The sequence below is a fragment of the Passer montanus genome, unplaced genomic scaffold, assembly GCF_014805655.1.
Source record: "Passer montanus isolate IOZ18808 unplaced genomic scaffold, ASM1480565v1 scaffold24, whole genome shotgun sequence".
Classification (NCBI taxonomy): Eukaryota; Metazoa; Chordata; class Aves; order Passeriformes; family Passeridae; genus Passer; species Passer montanus.
In genome coordinates, this window is record NW_024367037.1 from 9,880,951 (window position 1) to 9,897,654 (window position 16,704).

The 16,704-nt window shown below is 37.0% G+C and overlaps 1 protein-coding gene across 3 annotated transcripts in view; it reads right to left on the reverse strand.

The window, feature by feature from the left end:
* The window catches only part of DOK6 (docking protein 6), a 276,625-nt gene that overhangs the window by 151,331 nt on the left and 108,590 nt on the right, over positions 1-16,704 (reverse strand). For all 3 annotated transcript variants that reach the window (XR_005627645.1, XR_005627646.1, XM_039711160.1), the window contains exon 3: positions 7,868-7,982. Coding sequence is in view for 1 of the 3 variants with exons in the window: in XM_039711160.1 (XP_039567094.1) it covers positions 7,868-7,982 (115 nt within the window). In the remaining 2 variants the exon portion in view is untranslated. The remainder of the gene's footprint in view (positions 1-7,867; positions 7,983-16,704) is intronic.

A 16,704-nucleotide genomic window follows, 5' to 3' on the forward strand; every position in this document is an offset into this window, starting at 1 on the left:
GCATGCATCTGATCTCCAGTGAGCTATGTGCTTTCTGGAGACTGCAGGTTCCTTTCTCTCTCCGTATGAGCAAACAAAACCAGAAAATAGAAAAGCTGGGGTCATAAATTTTCATATAACAATCCTTGACACCTTAAAAGTGAAATACACTATGTTTCAGAATAGTTTGGGTTTATGTTTTAGAATAGTTTGGGTTTATTTTTGTGCATACAAAATGTGAAATTTGTATTCTTCTTTCCACTGCCCAAACAGTATTTAGGAAGCTGTCTTCCACTTTCACTGCCTCCATGATCCTGGAGCTTCAAAGTCACAAAAATAACAGCAAAAACAGGAACTTCAATGTGGTTATTTTAAAATATCAATATTAGTTTTATGTTTAAGCTTTATTTTTAAAGCTTATATAGTCATTTGTATTGTTGGTCATAACAGCAAGTATGAGCATTGATGCTTCATCTCAAAGTCTCAAAGTTTCACAGTAATTTTAATGCAAAACCTCCAGGCTTCTTAACTGTCAAAGGATACAGTAATATGAATTGCATCTAATCCTCCATTGATATCTGTTAAACTCTTTTAGCACATAGTGGTTTTGCTTGTGAAAACTATCAAGGAGAAAAAGCTCATGATCATTAGTAGTTTGCCAATAGACCAAAAGCTTTTTCAGTACAAACATGTAATGAACTTGTTCCTTTTCAAATGATACCACCACTGTATTTTTTTAAGAAAAGAAACCAACACCAACAAATGGCAAAAACCATTTAAAAACAAAAATACGTATAAACCTAGAAGAAACCCACATTGCCACTTGACACCAACAGACTTTCAACTTCAACAAAGTAAAACTTTTTTTGGAGAATTATGACAAAACTTGATTATCACTGTTTGACCACTCAAAAGAAACAAACACAAGAATACAGGAGAAAAAGCCTGTTAATGTTGCAGGTGTATAAAAGAAAGAATTTTATCAAGGTAACCATCACAGAAGCAAGACATTCAAGAAATAAAAATGGTGAATTGAGCCAAAACAACCACATGAATGCATAAACCCCTAAACCAGAAGTTTCAAATAGAGTAACTGATAGACACTTTGCGATAACCCAATTCTATTTTCCCCAAGACTTGAATAGCAAAAGTTTTAAGGAAAATCCAAGGTATAATCTCTTAAAAATAATGAGGACATTTCTTGCTTGTAATGACTCTAGAGCTGCAGTTCATGCATGCCTGGGAAGAAAGAAACCCCTTCAATTAATCTACTTCTATACAGAGTAGGGCATTGTACTGAAGAGAACACAGAAAAAGGTCAGTATCCTAGGGGGTGTCTGCTTAACAGTGGCAGTTTTAAGACTTCTCCTAATTTTGCTCCTTATGTCACAAATGTGATTTTGCCCCTTATGTCACAACTCATTCTATTCTCAAATCATGAGAATCACCTCTCAGCTCTATTTTTCTCTCTTATCTCTATCTCCATAATATTTTTAACTCCCTTTATTTTAATTTTTTGTTTTTATTTTTTAAGAACTAGGTTTAAAAGTTCATCAGTTTTCATCACATTTTGTCATTTAGACATCAGAATACATTTTACACAAACCTGTGCTGGAGGGGCCACTAAGCATAAAATGTCCAGGGATTGGTATCACTTAGTATTTTGTTGTCATCACTAAAGGAAAAATCAAGCCCCCAGATCGTCTGTCCCTGACTAGTGCAAATCAGAAACAGCACTCCTTAAAAGCTAGCAATTATTCAGGCATAATCCTCATCATGTTAGCAACTTCCAAAAGAGCACCATAAAATTCTAGATTAAATCAGTACTCATGCCCTCCAATTTAATTTTATTGATGGTCCTGCACAGCCACCATTGCTCACTGCATCACATCTACAAGTTTTGTGAGAGTTTAAAGGGCATTTCAGAACACCTGTCTCAGTTCAGACACTTGTCTTACAGTCACATTACAGATACCAGGCATGCAGAAAGAAGAGCATCTTAACAGATACATGCATTCAGGCATGTCTGTAACTACACTAAAAGTGACAGCACACCTACCTGAAGGAAAAAACTCAACAACAATAACAAAAGGTCCCCAACCAAACAAGACTTAACCCAACAACTCTTTTAGCAAAGGTATCAAGGGAAGTCAGCAAGTCAAATCCAGCAGCTGGAATACAGAGCTAAAATACCTTCTCCACTTTCTTCATTATGCACTTCAGAATGAGCACAAAACTGCCCAGAATTTCATAATTCTTAATAAAAAGGAAAAAAAAAACATACAAAAATTCCCATAATGGCAATGACTTTCACACAATTTTCAGGAAGGCTCAAATTGAAATCATAGCATGTTCCTTGTTAAGGCAGCAGCAATTTCCCACGGTTTGAAGAAGAATTCCCACGCTTTAAAGTCTGTTGTAGGTTCACTGAGTTATAGACTACTTTTCATGTTAGTTAATCAGCCCTGACTTCTCATTAGTTTACTTCCACTGAAACAATTCTCATGGCAATGGAGAATTTTAAAATGTTGCTTGCTAATCATCAAAGTCACAAGTTTCTGCCCCTTAGAGAAGATGTCAGAAACAGATATAGTGACAGCAAGGAGCTTCCCTTTCTTCCTGAAGAGGGATAATTCTTCTTTAAAGACTTGTTATCCCATGCTTTTATTCAGGGAACTGTAGTATATGAGATTGATTTGCTTTCAAAATATTTCAATAGGGCTTCAGAATGGAAAACATTTCTACAGCTGTTGTAGATGTTGGGAGCAATGGTGGTAGTGATGGGTAGGTGATAACAAAAGCATATGGAGGATTCCGATTTGTTTTTCTATGGAATGTTTTCATTAGCAAATGAAGATTACCAACAATTAGATGCATCTCAGATTACTAATTTGCTGAAATTCTAATGGAAATATAGGGGTTACAGCCCACCCAGAGCTCAGATTTGCCAGCAGTTGCCTTGAAGACAATAAGCAAAATGAGGGTCTAAAAGCTGCAGGAGCTTAGGAAAAAACACAGGCTCTGAGCCAGCACACCCAGTGAGCTGGTATCACAGCTCTCAGGCTTTCTGGGGAGAACCAAAGTGTGCTGTATCTTTAGAGACCTATTTTAAAAGAGAACAGTATTTTATTGTGCTTAATTCCACAATTAAGAAAGCTATGTGCCAGAAAAATGTGCTGCTTTTTGGCACTTTAAGATGGCACAGAGGAGAAGGCATCAGCTCAGGCTATCAAAACCAAAATGATACCATTACTTAAAATCATTTTCTGGTACAACACTGACAAAACCCCTACCTCACATTGTTCAGTCCCTAAAATCAACTCAGCTTTGAGTATTCCTTTCTCCTGGTCTCCAAAAAATTGTTGACTCTATGCTCAGCAGACCTTTTGCAAGGGGTTTAATGTTACTCTCCTTCCATCTGCCTCTGGAAGTCAAGATGATAAGAAACAAGGTATCTGCTTCTGTATATTCAGAGGCTTCATGGTAGAAAAATGTCCATATTATGAAACTCTGGGGTCTTAAAAACTCAAGGTCAAGCAGTTATGATTTTAGAAGATTTTTGCCTTTTGTCAAAACCACTTGAGTGTTTTCTTGACACTGAAGCCATCGAAAAGAAGAGGGATTAGTAAAGTTTTTGTGTTAACCAAAGAAGTGGCAAAATGATTTGCCAAAATAAACAATAAATACAGTGTGTGTACATCACTATACACTGTGAGGCTGTAAAAAGTCTATAGTCTTGCACTATAAACCAGTGTCACTAAACAAGAGAAGAAAATGAACCCATTTTAAATAAGAAGCAAGTTCTTCAAACATTCCTTAAATTTTGTTAAGTTTCATAGAGGAAAGCCAAGTACTTGGCACATTTCAACAGCAGTAAAAATGGTAACAATTCCTTGTGAGAAGACAGAACTCACTGTGGAAATTACTTGGGAACTAAATTTCTTTTTGGACCCTATCTTCCTAGAAGAAAACAAAAGATTTGGCATTAAAGAGAGTCAGATTTTAGTGAAACAAAACTGTGTATCTTTCTCATCTGATAAATGTGATGCAGTCTATACTGCTTAGACATACTGAAGGCATGGAGAAAGGCAAACTGATTGCAACTCCACTATGCTCACAGTTAAGATTTGTAGTAATTCAGAAACAGCCAGGTATTTGATGCTTTTATAGCTCAATCTTCTCTGTATTCTCAGATCACATAAGCAATAAGATCCTCTGGAATATTTTTTCTCCAGGTTGAATAAGCCCTCAGTCTCTCTTTATTTGTCATGTGCCCCTGACTCTTGGTGCCCTTCCCTGGGTTCACTCCTGTATGTCAATATTGTGCTGAGTGCACAAAACTGGACATGGCAGTCTAGATGTGGTCCTACAAGTGCTGAATAAAAGGGAAGGATGACTTTCCAGTACCTGCTCTGAAGACCCTTACTAATGCTGTCCAGGGCATGTTGTGCACCACAACCTCAGAGCCTTTTCTGTAGAGCTGCTTCCCAACAGCTGGCACCAAACCTTGTGGCTGGGATTGCCACAAACCAGGGCAAAGAATTTTTGTTCTTGCTGAACTTTAAAAGATTTATGTAAGCTTTCATAATGTTTATGTAAGCCATTTCTCCAGCCTGTCAAGGTCCCTCTGACAGCACCTCTACCTTCCCAATTTGGGTCACCCCTGCCTGGCACCACCTGCAAACCAGCTGGGAGTACCCTCCACCTCATCATGCAGATTATCAATGAAGACACTGAATGGTATTGGTCCCAGCACTGACTCTGAGGAATCCACTCCCTCCTTGCTGCAAGCTTGGCTTCACAACCTTGCTTTTTAAAGTCCAGCCTATTTTCTTCCACTTTTTATTGTCTTTATCCATCTCATGCCCCACCAATTTTGGGGGCTATGCAGGAAGCTACAGAGGGTGTCAAAGACCATTACAATTAAGGTATATAAGAACAACTGCCTTTCTTTTGCCAGACACCTCATCATGGCAAACATGATTTGCATATGGGAGGTTTTTTTTTTTTCTCCCATTCATCTTGCTGTCCTTCATGTGTTTACATGTGATTTGCTCCAACAGTGTTCTCAGGGACTGAGGTGAGGCTGACTGGAGTACATACTGAATGGACCCATTCTTGACAATCAAGTTCCACTAACTTTTGCATGAAATCCAAGTGATTTAAGTGATGCCTCACTATGCCTTCCTCTGCCACGGATACTTCATCGTGTTCAGGGGCTCAGGGACCTGGAAGGCCTGAGGACAAGCCTTGCAAGTGAAAACCACAGTATAAAAGGTACCTTAGCCTTTGTCATGACCCTTGTCACTATGTTGACCGTTCTAGCAAGCAATAGGGCCACGCTTACTTAGTCTTTATTTTACTCCTGATGTACTTTAAGAAATCTTTTCTGTCTTGCACTTCCTTAAGCTGGAGCTTGCTGAACTCCTTTCCTATGTAAATAGACAATGCCTCTGTATCCCTCCTAAGTAGTCAGTCTCTGCTTCATGGTAGGTCTGTTTTTGTGTACTTGAGCGAGTCAGGAGCTCCACATCCATTCACACTCATCTTCTGCAAAGCTTGTCATCTGAGAATGGGGAGAACAGAGTTCTTGTGCTCAGAGGATGATGTCCTTGCAGATTGGATAGCCCTCCTGGGCTCCTTTGCCCTTCAAGGATCCACAGGATCCTGCCAAGCACGTCCCTGAACAAACATCTCCCCTCATCACACTATTGATCTTCTGTATCAAGAAATTGTCTTCAATCTGTTTCAGAAATCTGGATTGCTTGTGTTCAGCCTTATTGGCCTTCCAATAATTACTGCTGAGGTTAGTCACCCAAGAATACCAGTGCCTAGGACTCTAAGGCTTTTTCCACCTGCCCTGAGATTGCTTCATCTGCCTTCTCTTGTTGAGAGGATCTAGAGCAGACACCTACTGCATCAGCTATCTTGGTCTGAACTTTGTTCTCTGCCCACAGGCTCTCCACTTGTTTGCCACTTCACCCAGGGTTCTGTCCACTCAAAACACACTTTTGTACAGAGCATAAAGGGAGAGCATCTCATACTGACACCCTGCTAGCACCTTACGGTACTACATGTGCCTTGTATTTACAGCTGGGTTGAAGGTTAAGAAGAAAGGGATGAGTGGGCCAGACACGCTGAACTTCCTTAGGTTTGTCCCTTCTTTGCTGAAAGAGTTTTGAAGTCATGACTTGATGTCACTCTTTTCAAATACACCTGAACCACAGTAATTCTAGGAAAGGAACAAATCTTTTTAGGAAAGAAGGGGAATGCATGCATAGGTAAATGGAAAAGTTTCCACAGGACTGACTTCAGTGTTGTTGGCTGTAATTAAAATGTTTTTATTCAATTATTAATCATAATATAGAGACACTATCAATTCTACACATTAGAATTCAAAATGTGGACTAATCTAATGATCTCTTAAAGCAATTGTAGACAGAAACAGAATTTTCTGTGTGTCTTTAAACTTAAATTAATTAACAACAAAAAGTCAATCGATCTTTCATGATGGAATATGCATATAACTGTTTGCAATATCTGATCTAAAAGTTACATAATAAATAAAAAAATGCATGACCTTGCACACTTTTAACTTTCTCCACATTTCTCTGATTTTGTTTCACTGTATTTAATTTATTATTTAGACTGTACATGGTACAACATTTATATGATAATGTTGATATAGAATCATAGAAAATCCAGAGTTGGAAGGGATCCACAAGGATCATAGAGTTCAACTCCTAGCCCTGTGCAGGACAGTGCCAAAAGTCACACCATGTGCCCAAAAGTATTTTCAAAACGCTTCTTGAACTCTGTCAGGCTGGTGCTGTCATTACTTCCCTGTAGAGCCTTTTTGAGAGCTAAACTACCCTCAGGATGAGAAATCTTTTCCTAATTCCAACCTAAAGCTCCCCTAACACAACTTCAGGCCATTCCCTGGGGTCCTGTCCCTGATCACCACAGAGAAGAGATCAGTGTCTGCCTCTCCTCTTCCCCTCAAAAGGAAGTTGCAGACTCCAATGAAGTCTCTCCTCAGTTTCCTCTTCTGCAGACCAAGTAACTTCAATCACTCATATGGCTTTTCTTCTAGGCCCTTCACCATATATACATAATATTACATATATATTTAAAAAACCAAAACAACATATATATAACATTACCTATATACACTTTTAAAATGCAAAGTTTCAAATACATCACTAAAAAAGCACAAACTCTATCATTAAAGAATTTCCCATTATTTCAAAAAATCTTTTTTTCTGTTAAAATATACCCCACGACAGAGATGTGTACAATTGTACTTTCAAATAAAATAGTGCACTGTAATTGTGCAGTGCTCAGTGTCTCACAAGTAACTGCTTGCCATTGTGTATTCTAATGTCTTGTTCTATGCCAGTCTAGTCATTATGCTATGGAGTCATTCAAACCACAGCCTGCTTGACACCCTGCTTTAAAATATCCTGAGGTTTTAGCTGGTATTTGCCACTTATTTGCAATGGCATGATAATTATTAGTTTAGTAAGTGCCTATAGCAAAGCTTGTTAAAAAAAGAATGTTTCACATCTTGACTTAATAACATCTTACAGGTTATTTTTTACTAGGATTTACAAGTTTAGCTGGAAACCTCCAGTCTTTAGACCATCTGCATGCAAAGAAAAATAATGGAAAAAAGAGCTCTGTAACACCCCTAACACCCCTCATCATGTATTAAAAAAACCCTACCAAACCCCAAAAGACCTGAACCCCAAACGTCTAAGTTTTTTGTTTATCACAAATTTCTTTAAGCTAAGAATTTCTATTTGGCATTGTGAGTTAATTCATCTGAGCCAGACTTTGATGTGCAACTTGATTTCTTCAAGCTAGAGATGAAGCACCAATTACTTACCTGACTCACACGCAAATGTCTTTGATGTCTCATCATGAAAGATAATTGCCACTGCATGCTTCTTTGTCTCTCGAGGCAATCTGGTTATATTTTTGATATTGTGCAGCTCAGTTACCTTAAAATGAAGAAAAGTATTTTAGACTAGTGTATAAATAGTACAAATAAAAATATTAACCTTAACTGCACAGTTTGTACTGCAAACTGGTTTTCCCATGTTCTAGTTTCAGCCAGGACAGGGTTAATTTTTCACAGTAAGCAGGAGAGCTGTGTGGCAAGGCCCAGATGTTATTCCACTCCACCTCACTCATTGCCAAGGGCAGGAGTAAGGAACCCTCTCTTCTTACACTGGGGAGAAAGCATGGTGGGGAAGAGCCAGATTGTCACAGGCTTTTCCATGTAAATTGTTTCTTTGTGCTGCTAGTACCATTCATTTTTCTGTCTCATTGCTGTTTCTAGTAAATCATTCTTATCTCAACCCATAATTTTTAGCTTTTGTGCCTCCAACTCTCAACTCCATTCCAAAGGAGTGGGAAGGGGAGGGGAAGGGGGGAGCGAGTGAGCAGCAGTGAGGCTTTGAGTCTCATTGGGAGAACTAAACTGGGGAGTACCATTCCTAAACCACTAGGGTTATTTATGTTTATAAGCTTGGTAATTGGTTAAAAAACCCACATAAATAGGTAGAGTCTTAAGTTGCAAAACTTAACTCTAATAACTCCATCTCTCTATTTCCACAAAACTTTGTTTCATTAATAAGTCCTACATGGAAATAGTTTACAATGACATCAACTCAGCCTTGGGATTTTATACAATCTATTTTTCAATTTCTACACTCATACAGCTTGGATCAGTTTCAGAATCTGCATCAAATAGAAAACCTAATGTTGGAAGAACAGTGTTTCATTAGTTAAGGAAGGTAACTCAACTAGTATGTCAAATAGTATCACTACATTTGTAAGGCTAGATCCTCATGTGTCATTAAAACATATCTGTCATCCTCAGAAGAACTCAAACTTTCATTTTGTTTTCTAAATATTTGAAAAGCTTATCAACAATAAAATACTCTTGCAGCAAATTTACAATATAAAAACTTCAATCTATTTCCATTTTCATTGGATGCATGTATATAATAACAATTAACAAAAATGGAAGAAAAATATGTTATTCCAACCAGACCTAATGGCCCAGCCTATATTAAACTGATTAACACTTCATATTTTGAAATATTTTTCTCAGTTTCTTGGAACTCTGGGCAAACTTTATCTGTTTAGAGTTAGTTTTTCTCAGGCAGGACATTTGCCTCAGGCAGAATTAATTTTGAGAAAAATGTCAACCATATAACTTTGGACATCTATGACTACAGAAAAAATGGACTGAATGTAGGTGGAGTTTTTTTGTTTGTTTTGCTTTGTAATTGTTATGCTCCTGGTGTACAGTTCCAGCACTCCTTTTCACATACTGAAAATAATTTTAAAGCAGAAGAGATTTTATATGGTGCAGTAGAAAAATGGAACACGTTGGGGCAAAGATATTTCAATAAAATATTGATAGCAGACAAGCAGTGAAAGGCATCAAGCCAACAAAAGAAACTGAGACAAAGTGTGAAGAAGAATGTGTTATGTGCTGATGAACTTGGGACCAGAACTGAAGACTGCTCTAGAGTCTGTCTTGACAGCCTTCAGCAAAACTAACTCCAGCTCGTCAATATCTTTGTTGCAACAGGTGGGCCAAAAATGGATGTGGTATTATAAAAATGGTCAAATGTGTGCTAAACTGAGGAGAATAATCATTCTCAGTACTGACTGGCCATGGTTCTGTCCATACAACCCATGGAGCTTTGCAGGCTGAGGCACCAAGATCCAGAGCCCTCCTGCAGGCCTGCTCCCATCTTGCCAATGCCAAACCTGTGCCATCGCAGAGGCTCTTCTATCCCCTGCTGGTACCTAGATTTTGCACTTTTTGAATTTAACAAAGTCCACGTCAGCCCATTAGTCCAGCTTGTTCAGGCTGCTGAAAAGGTAGCTTGACTCCCAAAAGCCTATGAACTGATGCTTCCCAATTTGCTCTCTGCACATTGGTGCAGCTCCCTTATTTACTCCAGGTCCCTGATAACAATATCAAGAGAGGTCCCAATACAGACCACAGCAGTTCCACACTTGCTACGGTCCTCCAAGCAGGTAAACACACTGACCACTTTAATAACTATCATAATCACATTAATAACCAACATAACTACATAAAAACCAACCCATTAACCACAACTTTCTGGGAATGACTATCTGACCATCTTTACATCATCTAGACACCCACCTGCATAAATAATAATGTCCCAACTTCAATTTGAGGATGTCATGGGAGAAAATGTGAAAAGCCTTGATAAAGCTCTTCTCATAACATATTGTGGATGGTGATCATACTGCTCAGGCATGATTTACCTTTGGTAAATCCATGCTGCTTTTCCCAAATATTGTATTTACTCCACAGTTCCTCCTATGGGCTGAAGTAAGACTGCCAGAAATCCTCCAGGCTGACCCTTGGTTGACTGCCAGAATTCTCTGTATACTCCAGGTTGACCTTTTGATCTTTTTTTAGACACAGGTGCATTTGCCTCGCCATTTGGTTCCTAATCCCTTATAATTTTAAGTTTTGTCATGCATTTTCAGGGCTTTGTAAGAATCCATATATTTCACTACTTTTTGGCTTAGGGGAAAGAGAAGGGCTGAATACCACAAATATTCCTGTTCCATTAAAGATGTTACTGAAATATCTGTTGATTTTCCTTGATCCATGCACGGTAAATCAACTAATGTGTGAGAGGGCTCTTGTAATCTCCAGGAAATCCCCCAAAAGAGAGGAAAGAAAGCATTAGTAGGCAGAGGAGAGAGCAGACTCTAGAATGCAAAACCTGAGGGAACAATACCAAATCCATAAGTCATTATTGAATTTTGAAGACACAGAAGGCCCCGAAGTCGAGGGTACAAATCTACTAGTCTTGCTAAAGACAGGGTACAGATCTAATAGTGTTGACAGGGTACAGATCTAGTAGTCTTGCTAAATAAGAAGATATAAGAACAAAATATTTAAGATGATTTGGGACACAAAAGAGATCAGATTATTATTAAAGAAAATTCAAGAAATAGCTGGTGGTGCAATAGGAAAGGGAAAACACTGATAGGAGAAAAAAGATCCAGTATTCCTACACAAGCAATTAATACAGAAAGTGACATTTTCACATGAGTGTGCATGTGTGACACTGCACACCATGCAGATAAAAGTGCCTTAAATCTTGCTGTACTTAAAAGGGAAAAATTTCTCTCTCTGGAATAGCAGAAAAGGAAATAGAATTGCTTTGAATAGTGACAGCAAGGCATATTAAGCCTTCTTCTAGTCTCTGTTATATAGTAGAGATCTATTTTTTTTTCTTAATGCTTGAGTGCTGCAGATTACTGAAAGATCCTGCAATGCTTGTAAGATAACATAATAACAATAATATAGCCAAAAATCTTGCATTCTTGGCACTGAAACTACAAAATTTTGATAGTAATTTATATTGAAATATAAATACAGACATACCTGAGTACACACACGGCTATGTGAAAAGATATTTTTTGAGTCATCTTATTGATCAGTACATTAATCCTGCCTTGTTTAATACAGTCACATATGCAACATTCATCACACACTTAAGAATGCTGTCAAAAAAATGTACATGCAACAGAATTCTTTTTATTTGCTGGTGGGAATTTAATGTCTGAAAGAGACAATGAAAACACTAACAAATTCTTATGCTGCTTTTTTGTACCCATATGAGAGATTAAGTTGAACAACATACAAGGCAAGTGAAGAAAAATAATCTCCATGCAGGAAAAAAGGGTATTTGTTCTAAACACATTTCAATTTTCCTTTGACTCTGAAATCACAGGACCTCCCTAGACAGCACAGAACTTCTTATAACTCCAATGTGACAAAGTTACATGAATTGCCTCTTCCAAACTCCCTGACTTTTACCTTCTTTCTTTAAGAAAAATTTCTTGAGCCATTTGTAGTCTTACAGAAATCATATCCCTTTTGTCTATCCCACTTCTCCATAAAAAGTCAGTCACCTTTTCCATAAAAAATCATATCTCACCTTTCCATTAAAAATGGACCCATTTGAAACTACTATAAGGTATTGTGAGACACCTATATCCTGGTCAAATACTTTAGTGTTTTAACATGTGTGGCCAAAGCATTCCTGCTGGTTAAGTCTTTTTTTCAAAAATCGTATCTTTCTCACTGGAATGCTTTGCTTTACAAGAACTGAAGGCAATAATTTTAGCTACAACATTTTGAGGACATAGGGAATTTATAAGGATTTTAGGAAGTATAATTTTACTGGGCAAACTAACAGAAAAAGAAATGAGAACATTTCAGGAACACAAATTTACACTAACAAGTACAAAGGCCATATTATCAAATAAGCCCCTCAGTATTTCTATTGCTTATATAATTTTCAGTATCAAATAGAGATGAATATTTACTTCAATGTTCATCTTCTCAAATTGTACTGTGTGCTTCTCTCCATGCTCAGAGTAGAAAGACAGAGGCAAAACTGTGAAAGTCTATCCTCCCATTGATAGAGAATTAAGTTAATGAAATTCTGAATTCTAGATTTAATGCCAATTAAGCATGAGTCATTTCTCTACTTGCTGAACATGTGCAATTAAAAAAACACCTGAGAGTATATTATCTTGTATGAAGGAAAAGATGAACTTTGCCTTGGCAACCAGATTGCTTTTTCTCAGGGATTTATAAAACTGTGTCTTAAATTTTATGTATTGTTAAAAAAAAATAAAAGGGGAAAAGTATCAAAGATACAGAAAATGCAAATAGAAAACTTATAAAAATCATGCTACTTTGAAATAATTTAAAACATCACCTCGCAGATTTTAAGAATGTTTTAAAAGACTAATAAAATTTTTTAAAAGTACAAAAAAGTCCCCATTTTTATGAGTAGAACATTAGGTAAATCTACTTTTTTAAGCTAGGAACATTATACCAAAATTTGCTCCCTGTGGTGTTATAATGGACTTGTTTACAAAATTCATTCTAGTACATTGAAAATATTTTTGTTCTTCAAAACAACAAAATATCATTCTGAAACTACCTAGACCATTGATAACCTTGCATCAGTAAGAGAAACGTTAAAAAGGAAAAAATTCCTGTGCTATTACATATGTAAGAGTCTAACCTAGACATTTCAAAAAAAAAAAGGAAAAAAAAGAAAAGAGCATTTTCCCATTGTGGGATTCTACTTCACCTAAAACCTTGTTAACACTGAAAACAAGCCAAAGCAACAGAAACTTTGAAAATCAGTTTTCCTATTTCCCCCATTTGTAACTTTCTAGAACAAAAATAATTTCAACAATGAATAAAATCCCTAACATTGCCTCCTTAGTGAGCAAACTTGCAAAGAGATTTTTTCTAAGTTTTTATCCTTTGATATCTTTCAGTGGGTGAAATAAATCCTTTTTTATTAAGCTATGATTATGTAGTATACAAATTTCCACTACCATTAGCATGCTAACTTAGACTTTCTTTTCTTTACTAGACATTTAGTGCTGTTCTCCATATGTTGCTCAGTGTGGTAGGTGCTAGGAACTCAGCACCTGGACCATTTCTCAGTTCTCCTACTCCTCATCAATAATTCCTGTTTCATATGTCCATCACTCAGCAGCCCCCACACACTTTTCCTAGTTTGTTTTTTTTTTCCCTACTTCTTAATTTTTTTTTATCAGTCTTTAAAACCAGTTTTGCTTTTTCTCTAGAAAGACAGTTTAACACTGATTGATGAAAAGATGTGGAAGAGTTACTAAGCTTACATATTACCAAAATTTGCCAAGGTTTCTTTCTTTCTTTTAGATTTTTTTTCATCTATTATACAGGTGGTTTTTTTTCTTTCTTGGTGGAGGTGGGATGAAGCTTCACATAGCTGTACCAGAGACATCCAAGTCCTCTACTTCTCATTAATATTTGATAAAAGGATATAGCCTTGAGGAGCTGCTAGGTAGGATAATTTCTAGGATTGGTAAAGGCATAATCTCACTCCTGCAAAATTATACTAGGCTAGACTTGCATCAGGGTCTCAAGGCTACACATCAGTGTTGGTTACTGTAACTTGGTTCTTCTCACACCCAGGAATTTGCTTAATCTCAAAGATTCCTTTTAAGCAGAGATGAAAAGAAATGCACTTGATCTGGAGACAAATTTTTTTGGATGTTTGGATTGTTCACCAAAATGCAATACGTTTTTACAGATACATCAAGCACTGAAAAGAAGGCGAAAGATCCTATAATGAGTTTTCTGAAACTATTGCTCATATATCTTGACCACTCATGAATCATCTAAATATTGATTCAAGTAATGCATGCACTTCCTCTCATCCTTATTGTTTTTCTTCATCTTGGTCTGGAGATAAGCCCAAAACTTCAACTTGTTTTGCATTGGTGTAACATCTCATCTGGAAAAAAACACATTCAGAGCTTTCACTTGCTTCCTTTAGTAAATGTTACATAGGAATAATAAAGCCCATAACTATCAACACTAAGTAAATACTGTCTAGCCACATCTGGGTAGATCAGCCATCAAAAATAAAAAAAAAGAAATAACCCAAACATAGAGCAGTGCCTCAACCTCAAAAACAAGAGAAGAAACTGAGAAGGACTCCTCTGAAGGAAACAACAGTTAACAAATCTCATACCATATGCTCAAAAAGACAAGAGGATCAGAGGAAGTATTTAGCTTATGCCCTCACTTTGAAAAAAAACCCAAAAAACTTCATTTGCTTGAAGTCTTATGATACTAATATTTAACCTGAGAGGTTCACAGAAACTTGAAGTCACCTTTCTCCATGAAGCTCTTAAATTTGACACTAATACCAAATTCCTTCAATTCCCTGCTCCCTACCAGAATGCATAAGCATTGTCAGATGCCAGGGGACTGAGTTACAAGCAATACTAAATGATTGGTCTGTTTCAGTTTTAGTGCATGTCTGTGCCAAGAGACTAGAAAACCGTCTTAAAAACATCCTGATAGATGTTTTAGATAGATTACAAAAGTCTAACTCCATTTGTCTCTAGCTACACCAACTGTAATTTAATTTGAGTAAACATGCTGCAGATATCTAGTAAATAATTCAGCTTCAGGAAAACTACTAATATAAGAAAGCCTTCAGTGGCAGGTAGCCATAGCAGGATACACAGGTATAGGCTGATGATCAAGGAAATTATTTAGGACTGTTATATGGAAAATAAAATCTCTGAAAAGCGCACCCAGGTCAGTTGCATCTGTCTAGGCAGAAAAGATCAGATTATAGATTTCTAATAACAAACTTCTGGTCTCTCTAAAAACACTTTAGCCCTTGCCTGTCTACCAACCTTAAGTCTTCTTTTTAAGAGAGCATTTGTTACCCAAGTAAATAACAGGAAATAATTACAAGATCACAAATTCATTATACTAGCAAAATAATTTATATTATGAAACTGTTACTGTCAATGAATCTTAAAACATCTATCCTTTAAAATGTTTGGGTGTTTTGATATCATTTTAGTATCTTATATTCTTAGATGTGAAAAGCTTTTAAATTCCAAAAGACACTTAATTTAAACAAAGGCTCATCTTAACTGAAATGCATTGGTTCTTCACAGTAAATGTATTTTTCCTCTTTTCTGATTACTTTCTTTGGAACTATATTTCTTTCAAAGAGGAAGGATTTTAGGAACAATTCAATACACTTTCTCTTTAATCACAACACTTCACATTGACAAACACTGGACATTTTTTATTTGCTTCTTGTACTAACAATCTGTTCTAGTCATGCAGCTGAAGACGTAGGATTTCCTTTTGTATTACACGGGCATGTAAAGACTGTACATATATAACACATTGTGGGGTCTGGTGCTCAAATTGTACATTTAAATAGATGAGATCTAAAACTCTTCCACAATTACAGAAATATTACTTCCAAATCACTTATTATATTTACATCTCTACAAAAATTACAATTCCATGGTAAATAAGAAAGGAGGTCCAAGAGATATGAAAACCACAAAAATCATGAATAAAACTTTAAGTGCCCCATTCTGGGTTATGTCTTATTTGATTTTTTCCAGACATGTGCCTCCCATATGAAACTGGGAGGGAAATGATTCTGCAATTCCATCTACTGAATGTTATTTCCACTGTGCAGAGTCCTGGAAATTGCCTGGGCAGAAGAAAAGGTCTGAATTTACATAAATGGATTTCTGTTTTGCATTGCACACTACCTTCCTGTCATTTAAGTTCCAACCAGAAAAAATAGAAGTGGAAGAGAATGCTATAAAATGCAATAATTTATCCTCTTATTTCTTAATAATGGTCCACATACGACCATCTGTTGTGTAAGACCACTCAAGCAGTAATGTGACAGAGCAAGAGCCAACACAGGGGCAAGGAGCAGGGACTGCAATGAGGGACGCCCAGACAGTGAAGAACCACCCCGAACCAGAAACAGCATGGCAACAATAAGAGAGTGATAGAAAAAGCAAGGACCATGTCAACTATCACAGCAAGAAAAGGGCAAAGGAGGCACCAATATGCTGCTTCCAGTCTGCCAAAGGAGAAGACAAGATGTTGGCTCAGTACAGAGGACCACAGACAGGATCTCAATGCATCTAAACACCAACCTCCAGCTCAGCTTTCAGTGACACTATCTGTAGCTAGCAGTGGCTCCTTTGACATTGCTAAATCCAGTTACCACAGAGTAGAAGTTTTGTTGCAGCTTTGGATGGAGCTGGATGTGATTTGGACTCCTAAGAAAAGGC